Raw genomic sequence first — 18,072 nt, 5'->3', positions numbered from 1 at the left:
TCCAGATCTGGGAGCAGGCTCAAATTTTGAAGACCCTCAAAGGATGTGGTGTTTGGGTCCAGGCTTTAGTAGTGTTAAGTAGCATTTCCTAATAAAGTGATCTTCCCTAGAAGGGTTTTCCCACTTAACCCTACAGCCTTATTTCTTGAAGGGGCACTGTCAAGATTAAAATTCTATATTTCTATAGAGTGACTTTGCCTCCGTTTCAGTAACAGGTTTGATTAAATGAAAGAATTTAAGGAGTCAGATTTTCATTTTGTTGTTGTTGTTGGTTTTTTGGACAGTACACTTTGTGAATCTAGCCTAGTCTATTTCTACTTTCACCTTCCAGTTCCCAGTCACTAGCACAATGCCGCAATGGTTGGGTTCCTACAAGATCGGGGGAAAGGTGTAAGTCACCACCCAAAATAAATGCATTCCCTGAAACTGAAAAACCTGGGAATCCTTTCCAGTCACATTATCTTTTGCAGAATTGTGTAATAAACCCCTAAATATTGCAGCTAACCTACTTTCATCATTTCCTGTTAACTCTGCGGTGATGGTTACCTCCACCGGAGAGGAGCTACTCAAGGGCTCTTGGCATATGTGGAACTGCAGCTTCATGCTGTATCACGTTCAATGAAAGCTGGAGAACTAGCTATGCCCTCGTTTAGTTGGGGGCTGCGGAGGGTTTTGCGTAGGCAGGGGCCAGGAGGAGATCACTGCTGTGGGGCTGCATGCTCAGGCCCAGCTCCCACAGTGCTTACTCAAGTAAAACCCCTGCTGAAGTCTATGGGAAAGCATGAATCTGGGTGGGGATTCTAGGTTCTTTCCAGACTACTATCCCATCTGAGTTTATGAACCCGCATGGGTTTAATTCTCCACCACCTTGCCTCTTGTGTGGTCTTTTACATCCGGGCAAAGCAGGGGTCAAATGGTAAGATGGTGTCAAAGGGCAGAGCATTCTGATTCAGTAATTTGTCCTCGCTTTGCACAGGAGTAAATAACAAAATTGGATGCCAGGTGGTGGGGAATCATCCCTGGTTCTTGGAGCCTATACACCTCTAGTCCCAACCAGACCAATGACACGGCAGTTTACTCTCCACCCAGACCGAATGGCCCCATTGGCTGGGTTTGCAGACCAGCAGACACTTCACCTGAGACTCCGAGAATGCAGGTGCCTTCAAATAAAGATCTAAACACAGATAACTAACAGATGTTAATTAATTTATAACTTTGGATGGGAGCATCTCCTGATTGTCATTGGCTATGGGAGTCATAGGCCTGCCCTTGCAGCTGCTCAGTTACTATTCCTACCACAGCCCAAGCTAGCTCACAGAAGGACTATGAGCTCTAAGACTGGCTAAGAATGGCCCTCATGGACACCATTACTAGGATTGTATCAGTACTGGTGTCTCTCTCTACTGCAAGGTCACTAGTGACATTTTAACTGTGGAGACACCAAGGATAGTACAAAGCCATGCACTTGCCTCTGGATACACACAGGGGCGGCTCTATGTATTTTGCCGCCCCAAGCACGGCAGTCAGGCAGCCTTTGGCGGTGCGCCTGCAGGAGGTCTGCTGGTAACGCAGATTCGGCGGCATGCCTGCGGGAGGTCCCACGGTCCCGTGCCTTTGGCGTACCCGCCGCCGAATTGCCGCCGAAACTGCGGGACCGGCGGACCTCCCGCAGGCATGCCACCGAAGGCTGTCTGACTGCCGCCCTCACGGCGACCGGCAGGCTGCCCCCCACGGCTTGCCGCCCCAGGCACGTGCTTGGAGCGCTGGTGCCTGGAGCTGCCCCTGGTCACACACCAGCTGACAGATGAGCCTGCAATTAACCCTAAGTCAAAGACTTTGTAGCGGAAGCCTTAATTCCATTCCTATGGCAGCTGTTCCTGTATGACTACATATTGACAGTAATGATAACAGACCCTCGGGATACAGTTTAATTCCAGCTGAATTCCCTCCCATAACATGCATGTTGCTCCTCCATTCCTGTGCACCAACAAATCATCCTCTCTAGCATGTTCCTCCTAATCAATTTGAAAGCACCAACGGCCGGGGAGGTAAAAGTCAGCCGGGCACTCAGTGAGCTGGCCTCAAATCTCAGGAATCTGAAGTGCAAGAGTAGCCAGAGGCCAGTGGCTGGGAACATGCAAACCAGGCGGGGAGGGGGCATTGGCCAAGGATGTGCTGATCAGAGGATTCTCATGATCTTGCCTAGCTGCTCAGATCCCACTGTGCAGCTGCAGGTGCGAAGAGCGACTGGGGAACTCTGTGGACAGGTAATTAAGCCCTAGGCTTAATTGAAAACTGATACTCTTGGTCTTTGTTTGGCCAGAACCTTCTTTTCACTAAATTAAGCCAGAGTGATCTCTACCACCTTGGAACCAGAGCACCAGGTACAAGCCAACCCCCAACAAATAAGGAGGGACTGACTGCAAGACAGCCAGGCAAGTGGGAATCACTAAGTTGAAAGGGAAGCTGGGCTTATGTTGTTCAGCTACCTTCATTCCAGACATTGCACATTCTGCATTCTGTGTTACAAGAGAACAGCTGAAGGCAATGTCTTCAAGACAGAGTGTTTGCTTTGAAAGCTCTTTAGGTTAACACACTCAGTGTGATCTTTACAGGTCAGCTTTACCTTCTCACCTTCAGCTATCACCATTCTCCTCTGCAGTTTGCTTATGCTATCCAGAGCAGTACAGCAGGGATGGCTGGACAGATGGTCCTGCATCATCGCCTGGGGGTGCAAGGGAGAAAAATGTACCCTCTGGTCTTACCTCCTTCACATACATGTCCATTGGACCATGCCATGTTTTTTTCAGACAGAGGGTGACACTGAAGAAAACAAACTTCCTTAGGAATTTTTTTTCCATAGAGCAGATAATGTGGGGTTGCCCGAAAAGGAGAGAGGGAGACAAAGAGAATGAGAACCTCAGTAGCAAAATGCTCTGCAGGAGGAAATAAAGGATTTGTGTCCCTTTTGCATAGAATATTTATAATCATAACAACAACAACAATAGCACAGTTGGTCTCAAGGTGGGCACTCCCATCTCATCCACCAGGGAAGAGGGGTGAGGTGAGCTGGCGTTATTCTATCTGCCTCCCGCTTCTCCCGTCGAGAATCACTGACCTCCTCTGGGGCTGGTAAAAGCAGCTGGTGGAGGTCTCCAGTCTCTGCCCATTTTTGGGGATGGTCATTTTATTCCGCAGAGTGACCCCCTCAGATGTTGTCTGCAGGTTCCCAGACAGATCGCCACAAATAGGGTTTGGAGAGTTGCTCTGAGAGGGGCTTCTTATGGGTGATAACAACACCCTGGAGTCTGCTGAGGAAGATGGATGGTCCATGATGGGGAAGGGTGGGCTGAAGAGGATAAGGCTCTGGGGCCTTCCTGGTCTGGATCTGTAGGAAGGCTTGGAAAATCCCGATGGCCTCTCCATTTTTGAGGATTGTGGGTTGTCTCCTGTGGTCTCCCTCTCTGAAGTGTGCTTTCGGCGCAGCACGGGCGCCTCCTGGGTGGAATTATGACTGGAGAGGGAGAGATCTGGCAGAGGGTTGAGGCTGCCGTGCCTAGAAGAAGTTGAATCCATTTGAGTTGGGTCACTGTTTTCTTTCTCCTCTTTGGCTTTCTTCTCTACCCGAGGGCTCTTTGGGGGCTCCAGCTGTCCCCAAGCTGCTCGGGGGGTCTGCCTGCTGACTGAGTGAGCTTCTGTTTCCTTCCTCCCCAACGATGCAGGGATGTCACGGTCGGCGTTCTGAGTCTGCAGCGGCTGTGGGACCTGTGTGTACTGGATCTTGGGCGGTATCACTGGCACAGCTCTGGCCTGGCACATCTTAATCATGAAGGAGGTCCTCACCGCCGACACACTCACAGGGGCAGAGTTACGACGGCCGGTGGCAGCGTGGGCCACTGCCATGTAATCCAGGTCTAGCTCCCGGGGATCGAAGTGAGATCCCCAGGGGTCGCCTTTGTTCCTGGCAGGGCAGGCAGCAGGCAGTGACAGGACAGAATCGCTGCTCTTCCCTTCCTTCTGCACACATAAGAGGTTTCCAGGTGAAGTGGGCACCGCCAGGTTCTCAAACTTGAAGAAATCGGGGGCAGGGAGGAGTGAATCCAAGTTGAGAGATGATGGCCTGGTTCTCACTTTACGGGGTGCGTCTTCGCCTTTATTGTTACTCAGCTGTGAATCGCTGGTGGAACACAGCCCTTTGGTGACAGCTGCTCCAATGGGGGCAGCATCCTGAGGCCTGGATGGATCTTCATCTATTTTCTTTGCCTGCAAGAAACCATCTTGGGTATTACAGTGTGGAAAAGGCAACTTGGGCGTTAAGTCCTGAGGGTTTTCTTTGCTGCCATCCACTACCTTCTCCCCTGGCTCTGAAAGAGAGGCAGGGCGCAGTTCCTCATGCCTGGCTAGCAGCCTCCCTGCTGCAGGCTCTGCCTCACTGCTCAGGGCATCACTTGATCCCTCAGGCTCTAAAGAGTCCTCTCGAGGACTCAGACAGGTCTTGGCTCGCTCGATGTGGCTTGGCCTGGGTGATGAGGTTGGCAGTGTTTCTAACAGGTCCCTGGTCCCCGATCTAGTGCAGCCATGTGGGAGCTCTTCAGCTGCACTTGTGAGAGGTGGCTGGATAGCCCACACACTCAGCACCATGTCTTTGCTATCCAGAGAAAGACTGCGACTGAACCGTGGCCGAACAGAAAGGCCCCTCTCCACTTCATAGCTCTGTGACTGGAAGTCCTGCATTGCCTTTTCCTGGAGGTTCTTGAGGGTGGGGGAATGGAGCGGACTGGTGACCCACTGGTGATCCTCCCATGGCTCTACCAGCTCAAAGCCCTGGACATTGTCTGTCCATGCATCCTCCTCTTCATGGTCGAAAGAGTCCTGGGCTCTGTTAGCCATGCCGCCCTCTTTGGGCTTCTGGGCTCCAGCTCCACTTGCCCTCTTTGATGAGATCAGGCCATCTTCTGCAGGCACTCTATCAGGCTTCTCCCTCTGGGTCAAGGCTCCATCCTGGCCTACAGCAATGCCATCCTTTTTGCTATGCAGCAGGCCAGTGTTGCCTTTCTCCTTGGCTTGGTCTGGACACATCCCTTTGTTATCTGAGACATCTTCTTTTAAAGGACCCTCAATGAGCTGCTTCTCATCATAAAGCTTCTGGTCTTGGTGGGGAGGTGGAAGATCACTGCTGACATTCTCCAGCACTAGATGGTTCTTTGGAGAAGCTGTCCCAGACAGGACAGTATCCAGTTGAGGTATGTTAGGAGAGCAGTCATGCTGTGCTACCACTTCAGGTTTACCACCCTGGAGGCTGCCAGGCTCCTTTGAACTTTCTTTGGAGGTGGCACCAAATAAAGGCAACTGAGATGTGACCTGTGGGGTTCTGGATGGAGTTTCCTGTTCAGCCAGTGTCACGGCAAGCACAGAACCAGAAGAGAAGCTGTCCGTTTGTGGTGAAGCAGAGGACGCAGGCTGGTGTGGGCCTGTCTTGGGGACATCTGTAGGCAAGAATGAGAGCTCCTCTTCAGATTCAATAATTTTGAGTTCCTGTTGAATCTCCGGCCACAGCGGTTCCATCAGGGCATTGGCAGCAGCATCTTCAGCCTGAAAAACACCAGAAATGTCATAACCTGACAGCAATCACTCCACATGCCCATCTGCCTTCTGCCCACAATGCTGCCTGTAGCAGCCCGCCGGGAATACCATCAGGATAGTGGGAATGCCGGCACACATACACATGCCACCAGAAATCTGGCTAAATAAAATAATAAATAATAATAATAATATCTCACTCTTATGTAGCAGTTTCATCAGTGGATCTCAAAGTGCTTTACAAAGGAGGTCAATATCACAACCCCCAGGTTACAGATGGGCAAACTGAGGCACAGGGTGGTGAAGTGACTTGCCCATGGTTACCCAGCAGGCCATTGACAGAGCCAGGGATAGAATCCAGATCTCCTGAGCTCCAGTCCAGTGCTTTATCCACTAGGCCACAATGCCTCCCTTGCATATGCCTGTAAACAAATGGGTTTACAGGGGAGATCATCAGAGGTGGAGCTAGGACTCAGGTCTGATGGCAAGTGCCCAAAGTGAATTAGCTAAGAAACAATAGCTACAATTCCTCAGACTGCCTCCCAACCTGCCCCATGAAATAGACTCACCTATCCCAGCAGGGGACACTACACACCCCGTAAAGAAATGTTGCCAAATGCAAGGTCATGCACACTGGAAGGAAACCACTCAGAGGAAAGATCTGGGCTGACTGAGTGACTCAAATCAAAACTCCACTCAGCATGCAGCAGTGACCCTACAACATGTCCGGATGATCAGGAATGGAATAAAAAAATCTTCCTGAGAAAAATCACAGTCCTCATAAAGGACGTGGCAGAAACAGGGGGAGAAGGGTCAGAGATGGAGGGTCAAAACGATTAGACATATGGAGAGGCTTCCAAAGACAGTACCGACAGCAGGGTATAGTTAACAGAATAGGGGAGTGAGAGAGGACACGACAGCTGTATACTGAATAGAGAAGGTCATTTAACACCTGACCAAGCCTAACCCTGCTTAGCCTATATTACATGTCAAGATCACAGCTTGAGGTTGCTCGGATGCAGACACACATACAGCAGTTCCCCAGTCCCCCGTAGCAATCCCCAGCAAGATGGGGATACTTCCACCTCCCTCAGGTCCTTTGAGACAATGGATATTCCTTCTTTTCAAGGCTCCCTCCTTACCAGCTCTCTCGGGAACAAGGCCTCCTCTGCTTTAACCCTTGGTGTCTCCTGCTGCCGGCTGCCTCTCTCTGAGGGGTTTTCCTGCGGCCTGAGCTGGCCTTGCTCGATCTCACCTGCTGAGTGCAGGCCTACCGGGCCCTCTGGTGCTGGTGTCTGTTTCAAGCCAGGGCTCTGCTCTGGGGCTTGCCTGCCACTGGTGCTGCTGCCACTGCCTAACAGCTCCTGGTTTTCTGTTGTTGGCTTTGAGGTTTCCGAGGACTCAGGCTTCTTGGCTGCCATCAGTTCCTCGGTGGTAGAACCTGGATTAGAAACACGAATCAGCAATATAAACCACTCACAACACAGGGCCTGCAGCTGGCCCAGGGCACTGAGATAAAGGACCTGTGTAGGTTCAACTCATCCTGACTGATAAAACCCAAAATCCTTCACTACACTGCTTAGAGTCCCCGCTGCCATGGACAGGGCACTGCTGTCAGGAAGTTCACATGGTTTAAGTCCCCCATTCCCATGCCCCTGTGGAACGACCTTACTTCTCTATACCAACCCAGTGCTTGTCCCCTCAATGCCCACCCTTCCCCCCCCCATGCCTCCACTGGGGACCACTGAGCTTCTCCCTGCCCCAGGTCTCTCCACTGCCTTGCACTGGCTTGAATGGCCTTACTGGACCCGGGTCCCTACCAGGGGAAATTCCTCAGCCCTGCATAGCTCATTGCTGGGCTGTGCACTGCTCACCTCTACTAGCTTCACCTGGTGCAGCCTCAGCCCTGGGCTGGTTCTCCTCCCTGTCTGTGGCCTGCTCAGTCCTGGGCTGGCCATCCCCTTCCGGCGCTGTGGGAGCAGCACTGCCCGGCCGCAGAGCGGACGATTCCTCCAGGCTGGAGAGGGCAGGCTTGTCCTTGGCAGGCACGCGGCATGGGGTGCTGTTGGTGCTGATGACTGCGGACACCCGAAGGGGCACGGAAACGGCAAAGGGCTCTGAGATATTCAGGACTTTCCGCTGGTGCCGGGGGGAAGCTTCCAGAGGGAAGAGGCTGCTGGGGAAGCCTGATTTGGAGGCTGTCTCGGAGGTGTAGAACATGCGGCACGTCTTTGGGGAGGTCTGCTCGCTTTCAGTGTCCTCCATTGCCCGGAACACCTTCAACTGCTCGGGGAGCGGCCTTGCCTGGGGGGCCCTGGGGCCAGCTTTATCCCCGCTGAGCTCTGAGCCTCCCTCGGCCCCCACTGGGGCCCCCTCACGGTCCCACTCACTCTCCTTGCTGAGGTCACCTGAGCTGCTTGCGCCTCCTGTCCGTGTTTTCATCACCGGGATGAAAAACCCTCCAGCAGCGACTGTGCGTTTGAACCGGCCTTTCTCATCCTCCCCTAGGGAGAGGAGACAAATGGAGAATTGGCAAAGGGAGCAGTGACAGCGGGAAGCCTTCCTCCATACACCCAGGAGACAAGACGGGCCCTATTGAACAGCCCCAGCCCTTCAGAGTCTCCGATACAGGGCAGGGGACAGGACCTACATCCCTCAGGCTCCTCCCCCAGGGACTCTACCCAGAGATGGCAGCTCTCACAGGTAGCTGGAGCTAGACAGGATCCTCTCCACTGGAAACTGTGCAGGATCCTTACTGGCTCCGTGTATCCCCGTGTGCCCTTGCCAATCAGCCGTGCCTCGGCCTTGCTGGCTGGTTACAGGCATCAGGCAATGCCTCATCCTCTTTCCAGGCAGCCTTCCCACAAATAGGGACCTCGCGCCCATTGGAATAATGCAGAGCTGAATGAAACCCATTGTACTGGTAACAGATATTCACACAAACACATATATACATGCCCGGATGCATATGCCAACATACAAGCACACAGACAGAGGGAGAGCAGTGCATATACACAGGTATGGTAACGCATGGACATGTGTAAACACCTGGTGGAAGCACATGAGAACATGCAACACAGAGAGAAAAGTAAACACAGACATAGGTGTGTGAGCATGCATAGAAACAAAACACCTGCCAACACATATGCACACACTCGTTAGAGCTCACAGGCCCATCCCGCAGCTCGGCAGCCCTAGGTACAGGCTGTCAGGGTCTCACCTTCTACAGGCAGGGAGCACAGAGAGTCCATGCTTTTAGCTGGTCGAATAGTTGCTTTTTCTGTGAAAAAATAAGTTTAGAAACCTACGTCAGCTCCTGGGACCTGTCAGTTTCCGAGCAGCTGGAGAGCACAGCATAATTAAAGCCAATGCAATGATCGGAGGGTGGGTTAATGCAGTGAAAAGGCATTTAGTGTCCATTATTAACAAGAAACAGCCCAATCTCCCTCAGTGCACTGTTTAGCATAGATCTGGGCCCAGAAAGAACCTCAGGCTCCAACACCCCTACATTTTGGGAGAGGCCAGGCCTGGAAATGAGCACTGTAGCTCAGGTCCATGACTGGTTTGGGCTGGTAGCATGTTGAAAGTATTCCTTAGCAGAGATGTAGGATGGTCTTGTGGTTAAAAAAGAGGCTGTCACAGGCTTCCTGTGTGACCTCGCACTGCATATGCAAATCACATGGGGTGGGTGCGATTGCAGGTGCGCAAGTATACTATCAGAGATGGGCTGGAGCCACAAAGCTTAAATCAGGATCCTAACTCTCCCAAAGTTCAAGGGGATTTGGCTCCAGGATTTTCATCCAACCTCACCTCTAATTATTATACAGTACCAACCATACAAGTGATATTGCAATGTTGCCAACTCTAGTGAGTTTATTGATATTTTTGTGGTATTAAGGTTTTTTTCATAAAGTCCCAGCTCCTGGATTCATAAGATTATGTGAGACTCAATCCCATCTTTAAAAAAAAAGAAGAAGAAGAAGAAGAAGAAGAAAAAGTAAGTTTCTAGCCCTCATGATTGCAGAGAAAAACTTGAACACATGAACCCTAAAGGCTCCAACACCAGACAGCTAATTAAAAGAACCCCAAATGTACTTTTTTAGGGCTGTCAAGCGATTAAAAAAATTAGTCACGATTAATCACGCAATAAAAAAAATTAATCGCGATTAATTGTGCTGTTAAACAATAATAGAATACCATTTATTTAAATAGTTTTGGATGTTTTCTACATTTTCAAATATATTGATTTCAATTACAACACAGAATACAAAGTTTACAGTGCTCACTTTATATTTATTTTTGATTACAAATATATGCACTGTAAAAAACAAAAGAAATAGTATTTTTCAGTTCACCTAACACAAGTACTGTAGTGCAATCTCTTTATCATGAAAGTTGAATTTACAAATGTAGAATTATGTACAAAAAAAACTGCATTCAAAAATAAAACAATGTAAAACTTTAGAACCTACAAGTCCACTCAATCACAAATTTAATTAACGCATTATTTTTTTAATGAGCATCATCAGCATGGAAGCATGTCTTCTGGAATGGTGGCCAAAGCATGAAGGGGAATACAAATGTTTAGCATATCTGGCACGTAAATACCTTGCAACACCGGATACAAAAGTGCCATGTGAATGCCTGTTCTCATTTTCAGGTGACGTAAATAAGAAGCAGGCAGCATTATCTCCCGTAAATGTAAACAAACTTGTTTGTCTTAGCGATTGGCTGAACAAGAAGTAGGACTGAGTGGACTTGTAGGATCTGAAGTTTTACATTGTTTTATTTTTGAATTCAGTTACGTAAGAAAAAAAATCTACATTTGTAAGTTACACTTTCACAATAAAGAAACTGCACTACAGTACTTGTATGAGATGAATTGAAAAATACTATTTCTTCAGTTTATCATTTTTATAGTGCAAATATTTGTAATAAAAATAATAATATAAAGTAAGCACTGTATACTTTGTATTCTGTGTTGTAATAGAAATCAATATATTTGAAAATGTAGAAAAATATCCCAAAATATGTAATAAATTTCAATTGGTATTCTATTGTTTAACAGTGTGATTAATCACAATTAATTTTTTTGAGTTAATCGTGTGAGTTAACTGCGATTAATCGACAGCCCTATTTTTTTAAAATCTCCTTATTTTTAAACCAAACTCATCATTGGGGGCAGGGGGGCGGGGGGGGGGGGGAGGCTGACTCATGATTTTTGAACCCCGAGGCTTGGCAATACTGGATATGCTCCTAGGAAGCAGAGCAATTGTTAGATTTCAGTGCAGGAGAATCTAGAGTTTGGGATGCTGGCCATTAGGAAAAACATCTTTTCGCCTGTAAACTCGGCAAATGTGATCTTATTTATCCAAATACCACAAGACAATAAACATGGGAACTCATGATGCCAGTTTATATGAAGACACTTTGGTTCTTTAATGCCATGGAGGCATAGACCAGTCTCTGACTCAGTACCACATAGAATGTGTTAACCTGGCCATGCACCATATGAGGCATAATACTTCCAGGAGCGCAGCTCCCCTTAAACCCACTCTGGGTTAGCCAAGCTATCAAATACAACACGTAAGGCCCAAATCCTCTATGGTATTTAGGCTCCTAAGCCTAAAAAGCTTTGCAGAACTGGGGCTTAGTGCTTCCTAAGCCCAGGGTAGGGTGCTGGACAACGAAGCGTATTCACCCCAGCACCACAATGGATGTTCTGGGTTGGCAGTCCCTGGTTCTGACTGCCTCTCATTGCCATACTCAAGTGAAAGGCCCACGATGGAAGGAGTTAACTATGTGACTCCTCCTGCTTCCCAACTCTAGAAGCCTAATCTGACTTTCATCCCAGATCTGAATTCTTGCAGCACTAACATCAACAGGCTATCTGTTGTACCACTGCCAGACCAGAGAGGAGTGATTAGGGGAAGCTGGCTGAGAGAGGAAATTAACTGACAAGCTGGTTCTTACCAGAGAGTTTCTGCCCTCTCACAAACACACTCCCATTTCGACTCAGTTTTGATTTTGAATCTGATCCAGACCGGCCCAGGTTAAATATTGACTTCCATTTCTTGGATTTGGTGGACAATTTTCTCCTGGAAGAGAAAATGCACAGGAGATTAGTGCCAAGTACCTGGGGCTGAACATTAGTCCTGGTGTGCCACAGAAACCTGTCTCCCCCATCCCCCTCAGCCTCTGCTCTTCTTTTAGTCTCTCTCTCTCTCTCTTTTTAATTCTGGGGTTTGCAAGGCAAATGTTATAATAACCTTAAGTCAGAGGTTTTTAAAGAGTCCCAGGGGTTTAGGCCCACAAATCTCAGTGACTTTCAGTGGGAATTGGGAGCTAACTCCCTTGGGACCCTTTGAAAAGCTGAGTGTAAAACTGCAGGAGAAGCACATGCATATTCTCCTTTGTATAGTGTATTGTGTGGATCTTTGCCTTCACCTCCCTGCCTCACTCCCTCTGTTCATCTAGCATCAGACTGGTCTTCACCCTTCCCACACTCTCACCTCTTTTGGTGCAAGAACCTTTTCTGCAGCTCCTGCTTTTGGACACAGGCTCCCTGCATCTCTGCCTTGCCCTCAACAACCCTTCCTATAAGTTTGGTACAGAGAAGAGGATGTTAGAGGTACAGAGTCCCCTCTCATTGTGTTACAGGGACCAGAGGTTTAGAGTAGGCCCGTTATCCTGAAAGTGTGAGGAAAAGGACACTCTGGGGGTGGAGGGGAGGGGAGGTATCCTATTCGGGGAGTGGGCTGCCTCTGTACCTCTTACCTTTGGTGGGTAGTCCTTTGCTGTTACTATATGAAGTGTGTAGATACATCACTGCTTATGGTTCCTTATGGGTCACTAGTAAGTCTCCAGCTGTAGAGGCTATTATCTCTGAGCCAGGACAATTCAGTGCCCATATTTTACTTAGATTAGATTAGGATTAGGATTAGATAGATAATACTATGTATCTATCTAATCTATCTATCTATCTATATACACACCTACCTGACAAGTGCAGCAAGGTCATCTGAGTTCACACTCTTCTTCTCTGAACTTGTGCCCTCTTGTCAATATCTTTTCGGCTATATACCTACACTACTGACAGTGCTGGTGCACAGGGTATGTGTAGATACACACTGCAGTGAAAGGCAGGCTGTGTCCACACTGTGGTATGTAGCTACACACATCAGCGAAAGGCTCTGGCAGGGAAGAGGCAATGGGGAAAGGCTCCAGCAGCTCCACGCTCTCTCCCCCCTTCAGAGCCTTTCCCTGTCTTACCATCTACACTGCTATTTATACCCGTGCTAGCGGGGCGTTCAGGGTATGTACTCTACACGCTGCCATGAGGAGTGTGCAGTGCAGATGTACTCTTAGTGATACAGCAGGACTGATATTTGCCCTAGTGGCTCTTCTCTTTTCATGAAGGAACACAGTGAATTATACAACTAAGCTAGGGGTTTTAAATCTTTTTTCATTTGCGGGCTGCTAAAAAATTTCAAATGGAGCTGTGGAACCCGTTGGAAATCTTAGTCCGCAGACCACAGGTTGAAAATTACTGAACTAGGCAGATGGATGCCTCAGGCTGCAGTTCAGGACAGCCACCAGCAGGTGGAGCTCTTACAACAAATGATTTCAAGATCTGTTTGACATTCATGGCAGATTCAGGGAAGCCAAGGCAGCTGCCTTACAGCATGGGCCTGCCTGGTTCTGTGCTGAGGAACGGTGGACGCATGAGAACACAGAGACCTAGGGAAGTTGTAGGATCACATTTTCAATGCTTGCAAGGAGAGTCTGATCTCTTCTCCTTGGAGATGGGAGTCCAGTAACCCTGATGGTGATGGTATGTTCATCAGTGGGTGGAGAAGGGGATCACAATGTGGGGAGTGGGGGTGCAGCAGGAGCGGGAGCATTCTCTCTGTCTTTCACATAACATTTCAAATGGCTAAAGTGGGGCACAGCCGGTCACTGCCAATCCCTATGAAGCCATCCCAGCTGCAGGCACTGTTACCAGAGCGCCACTTGCTGAGTGTGCGCCACACTCAGCCCCTGCCTTCCCACCCACCCCTCTCAGAAGCAGCATCATTCCCCATCCCTGTGCTCCCCTGCAGCCACTGAGCACACCCAAGGGGGCTGAGCATGCCCTGGAGCAGCTGAAGGCACTGCCCTCCCTAGCTCTGCCCAGCCAATGGTGTGTACAGCTGCGGGCGCCACTGAATGCGGGAAATGTTCTACTTCAGTCAGGACAGGAGGTTTAGGGGGATCAAAGCAGGATAGTCCCACCAAACCCATGACCGTGGGGAGGTATGCTTTCATTGGTTAGTATTTCAGCTTTCTCTGGGCACCTACTTGCTGTCGGGTAGGTCGACGACAGTGTGGAAGAAGGATCCAGTGACTGGGACAATTTCAGGCAAGCTGTTCTCTCTCCTCTCTTTCCGGGCAGGGTGGGAGGCTGACAGACTCCGTGCCTGAGCTTCTTCCAGGCTCACCAGTTTCATAGGCAGGGAGGCAGAGGGCAGTGTCAGACTCTTCACAATGGGCATATTCTCTGAAAAGGAAAAAAGAAGATTCCAACCCTGAACGGGGGATCTAAGAAGGGTTCTCATGTGTTTCCTCCACAGGATCACCTCTTGCAGGGGGAAAAGCACTTGCATAGAGATGCACTTGTCCAATGTGTCCTCTGTCACCACAGCAATCTTCTTCATCAGACTGCAGTGCCTCCCAGCAAGGCTCTGCTCATTAGCCACGCTCTGTATTGCGCTGTACTGGCTGCTGCTGAAGCCTGAGTATGGAAGATGTGTGTCCCTCCAAAACACCTGGATCCCAATTCCCCTGAACTTTGGGGAAGTTCAGATCCAGATCCCAACTTTGTGGCTGGCCCTTGTCTCTACTCTGTAATCTTTCTCCCTGTTTGTTTAGGGGGTTGTTTTGAACAGTGACATTTCTTTTTCCTTTGTAATTAATTTTAGTTCTGACAAAAGGACAACCCTGGAGAGTGAAGGCCTCTGTTTGTGTGGGCAATAGCAAGACTAGCTTCCCACACACTGCCTCACCAATGGGCCAACCTCCTCTCAGAGTGGGAGGGGAGCTCAGCCTCTACAGTCTAGTCAATTCTTGGCCTATCTGCTGAGCAAGGAAACCAATGAGCGCCAGTGCTGGTGGGTTCTGTGATATGGGAACTTTCCCACTAAGAACTGGACTGAGACTGTCCGTTTATTCCTCACAGGGCTCCACACAGCTGTTAGCAGACAACAATGTTCAGTCACTACCAAAACGGGCCAGATTTGAGCTGGTGACCTGGAGATCAAAGGCTCTGCAACACATCACCAACCCTTTATGTTGGCGAGTCACTACTCCATCATGATATTTATGCCAGTTTGAAATAATCCTAGGGCAGAATTCTTCACTCTGCAGCCTCCAACCTCTGCCATGGGAGAACAGAAGGCCATAGGCATTGCATTAGCACTGGAAGAACAAGGGTGTCTGCAGGTCAGGGCTGGAGCTCTGAGCAGGTGGTTTCCAGCAGAGGACTTTAAGGGGGCATTGCAGGTCAGGGTTGATGGATAGTGAAAGAGCTGAGTGTGGGGAGGTTGCACAGCCACTGTCCACACTGTGTCTTTAGGCGACATGGTAAGTCCCTCACTTCCTTAAGTGCTAAAAATTCCCTAAAGTTCAAATAAAAGGTGAAAAGAATTACAGACTTATAGGGGTGCACATGTTTGAGGTTACGTGAGGCTAATCAGGACCAAGAGCCCCCATTAAAAGCACTTTCTCTACAAGCCTGTCTCTGAGTAACAAGAACAGTATTTCCCAACTCTGCTGAAGTCCAGGACAAATTCTCAGTTTATGAAATAATGCCCCTGGTTATAAAGCAGCAAATCCTTAGACATATGATCCGAATGCCATGCAAAGCACACACTGTAGTTTTGGGCATGTTTTTTGATGGCAGGAAGGGCTAGGATAAGACATGACAAGCAAAGGGAGGAGAAGGTTGTCAACAGAGATGGGGATAAGGGTGTGAAGAGCTATGATTGGAGAAGGCCTGACATTGCAAGGAGAAGATTTTAGGCTGGGCTCAGGCTGTTGGTGGGAAGGTTTAGGGTTCTAGGCATTGGTGAGAAGAGCTAAGTGGGGTGGCTGTGGGAAAGGTTAGGATGGGTTGGGATATCCAGGGTAGATCTGTGAGGGTCGATGGGAAAGGTTAGTGTTGGGATTGGGAGTACTGTCATGCTGGTGAGAAGGGTGTTGATGAAAAGTGTCACGATTAGTCAGGTCAGGCATTGGTGGGAAGGTTTAGGGTGGGTTTGCGTTTTGGTAGGGACGATCAGGGATGTTGAGGAGAAGGATTTGGGGTGTTGGTGAGAAGTGTTAGGGTCAATGAGGGGTTGGGGTACTGGTGAGAAGGTTTGGGAGTGTCTATGAGAAAGGACGGGGTTCAAATTGGGGTGTTGGTGGGAGGGGATGGGGCTAGGGTTAGAGCAGCCGGCAGTTAGCATATGTGGCAGGGGAGGTAGTTACCATCATTCTCCATGGAGCTGGTTGTTATGTTGTTGCTGAAGATCTGATCCACGTGATTCAAGATAAACTCAATCACCAACTGCTGGACTCGCACCTCCAGGAAAGCTGCATCCCCATTGCAGCCAACAGCCTCGATCTCCTTTGACCTGTACCACAGGGGGAGCGGCCATAAATACAATAAAACCCCTGCATCCTAAGATACAGTATGTGAGGGAGAGAATTGCTTTGACCTTCCCCAGTGGGTCATGGATGGAACCTTTCCCTGATACAGCAGGAATGTCCTGGAATAGGAATTTTTTACGCACTGTTGTTCTGAGTCTCGTTCTTTTTACTCTTCTAGTCCTTTATTCTCTCTTTACCTTTCCATTCTTTCTTTATTCTCTCCCCATGTCCTCTCTCATCTCTCCTTTTTCCTTCTGAGTTGCTTTCTCCATTTCCTCTCTCCCCTTTTTATTTTCACCAGTTTTATTCATCAGAAGTTTTCTTTTTCCTATTTCCACCATTCTATTTCCATTCTATTTTTCCTTATTCACCTTCTCTCTGTCCTCTTTCTCTATTCCTTTTAGAGACTAAACCAGAACACTGGGCCCAGCTCCCCCTCAGACTCTGGATCCAAACTCCCAATTCGGATCCAAACTTTGTGGCTTGAGCTTATCTCTGTAAGGTGGATTTGAAGCCAAACCACCAGAACTGAACCCAATCAAATCTGAGGGAAGAGAAGATTTGAATTCCATGTCTCAGGTTCTTCTTTTTCCTTCTATTTTTTTATGACTGTCTTTATGTCTCTGTCCCTTCCTTCACTCCACCCAGCACTCTTGCATTCTCACTCTCTCAGCAGAAAAACCTTCCTTATCTTGACATGCCAAAGTGTTACTGAAGAAATTATCTCTGGGCAATGGATCCTTTGTAAAGTTAATGAGTGGTTTGTTAGATAACGGCTTGGGGCATTGCCAACGGGATAACCATGTAAGGAGACTGCAGTTGCATTGCCTGCCTCTTTCTTGTCCTCCCTGGGACTTGCATTACAAAGGAAACAGACTTCAGGTCATTTGACAAGAAGGACAGAAGCTGGAATGGAAATGTCTGAATAGTAAACGTCCACTTTGCAATGTTCAATAGTTTCAACATTTGATCCAATTGCAGGACTGGCTCTCAGCAGAGATTTTCAGGCAGGGTAAATTATGAAAAACTACATGCTGATATTGTGATACCAGCAAATGTCCACTAGCAACTATCTTAAGATCTTCAAACTCATTTCACTTGTGACCAAAATGGATTTGGATTCAAGTTGTCTATAACATGTACCACTATCTCCCCTTCCCTAGTCACTCATTGCTCTGTCCTATCAAACTTCACCACACATATTTTGAAAACACTTGCTTCAATCCCATAGTGATGAGCAAACGCCTCATTTTTAAATGGACACTGTCAAAAAGAATATAGTTTTTAGAAATCCATAGATTTCCTTCCCTGGATATTATTAGTAAAACCTCAGGTTATTCAATCTGGGAGAATTTTTTAAATCATATTTACTTGGCACTATTATTTATGCTGTTTATTTCTTTGCATTTTTCTCAGCGGGATCAGTCTGTGACTGACTGATCAGTTTCTGTTTACTGTCTGGTCAGTTTCACTCTCAGATGCTCCAGCAGTAGCTCAGCAGTGCTGCCCTAAGAGTGAAGTGAAAAGAGGTCCTTACTGTACCTGAGGAGATTAGGTGCCCACACTAGGGCCAGGTTCCTGGTGTGCATGTTGGTCATGTTGCTGAAGGAGGCCAGGTGAGTCAGATGCTTGATCAGGTATTCCAAAGTCCTGCAAGCATTTGGTTTGGATAAAGAAAAAGTCTTCAGCTCCTGCACACGTGATCAAATCTCCCATTAGTTGCTAGCCCCCAAGATTACAGCAGTCTGCCATATAAGATCTGCTAACGGAATTCTCCTTTAGCCCAAGAGGTAGAGAGGCCTATGTTTTGGTGCTGATGGT

General features: G+C 48.4%; 1 protein-coding gene across 1 annotated transcript in view; it reads right to left on the bottom strand.

The window, feature by feature from the left end:
• Window positions 1-3,075: 3,075 nt before the first annotated feature.
• Window positions 3,076-18,072, bottom strand: part of ARHGAP31 (Rho GTPase activating protein 31) — an 87,678-nt gene continuing 72,681 nt past the window's right edge. The window contains exons 5-12 of the mRNA XM_065423207.1: window positions 17,794-17,901; window positions 16,090-16,235; window positions 13,921-14,119; window positions 11,554-11,678; window positions 8,801-8,860; window positions 7,455-8,084; window positions 6,723-7,021; window positions 3,076-5,592 (exon numbers count right to left, since the gene is read on the bottom strand). Coding sequence (XP_065279279.1) covers window positions 3,076-5,592; window positions 6,723-7,021; window positions 7,455-8,084; window positions 8,801-8,860; window positions 11,554-11,678; window positions 13,921-14,119; window positions 16,090-16,235; window positions 17,794-17,901 — 4,084 coding nt within the window. The remainder of the gene's footprint in view (window positions 5,593-6,722; window positions 7,022-7,454; window positions 8,085-8,800; window positions 8,861-11,553; window positions 11,679-13,920; window positions 14,120-16,089; window positions 16,236-17,793; window positions 17,902-18,072) is intronic.

The sequence above is a fragment of the Emys orbicularis genome, chromosome 1 (genome assembly GCF_028017835.1).
Source record: "Emys orbicularis isolate rEmyOrb1 chromosome 1, rEmyOrb1.hap1, whole genome shotgun sequence".
NCBI classification, from domain to species: Eukaryota; Metazoa; Chordata; order Testudines; family Emydidae; genus Emys; species Emys orbicularis.
The sequence above is the reverse complement of the archived record's forward strand: the minus strand, read 5'-3'. Positions and strand labels throughout refer to the sequence as shown.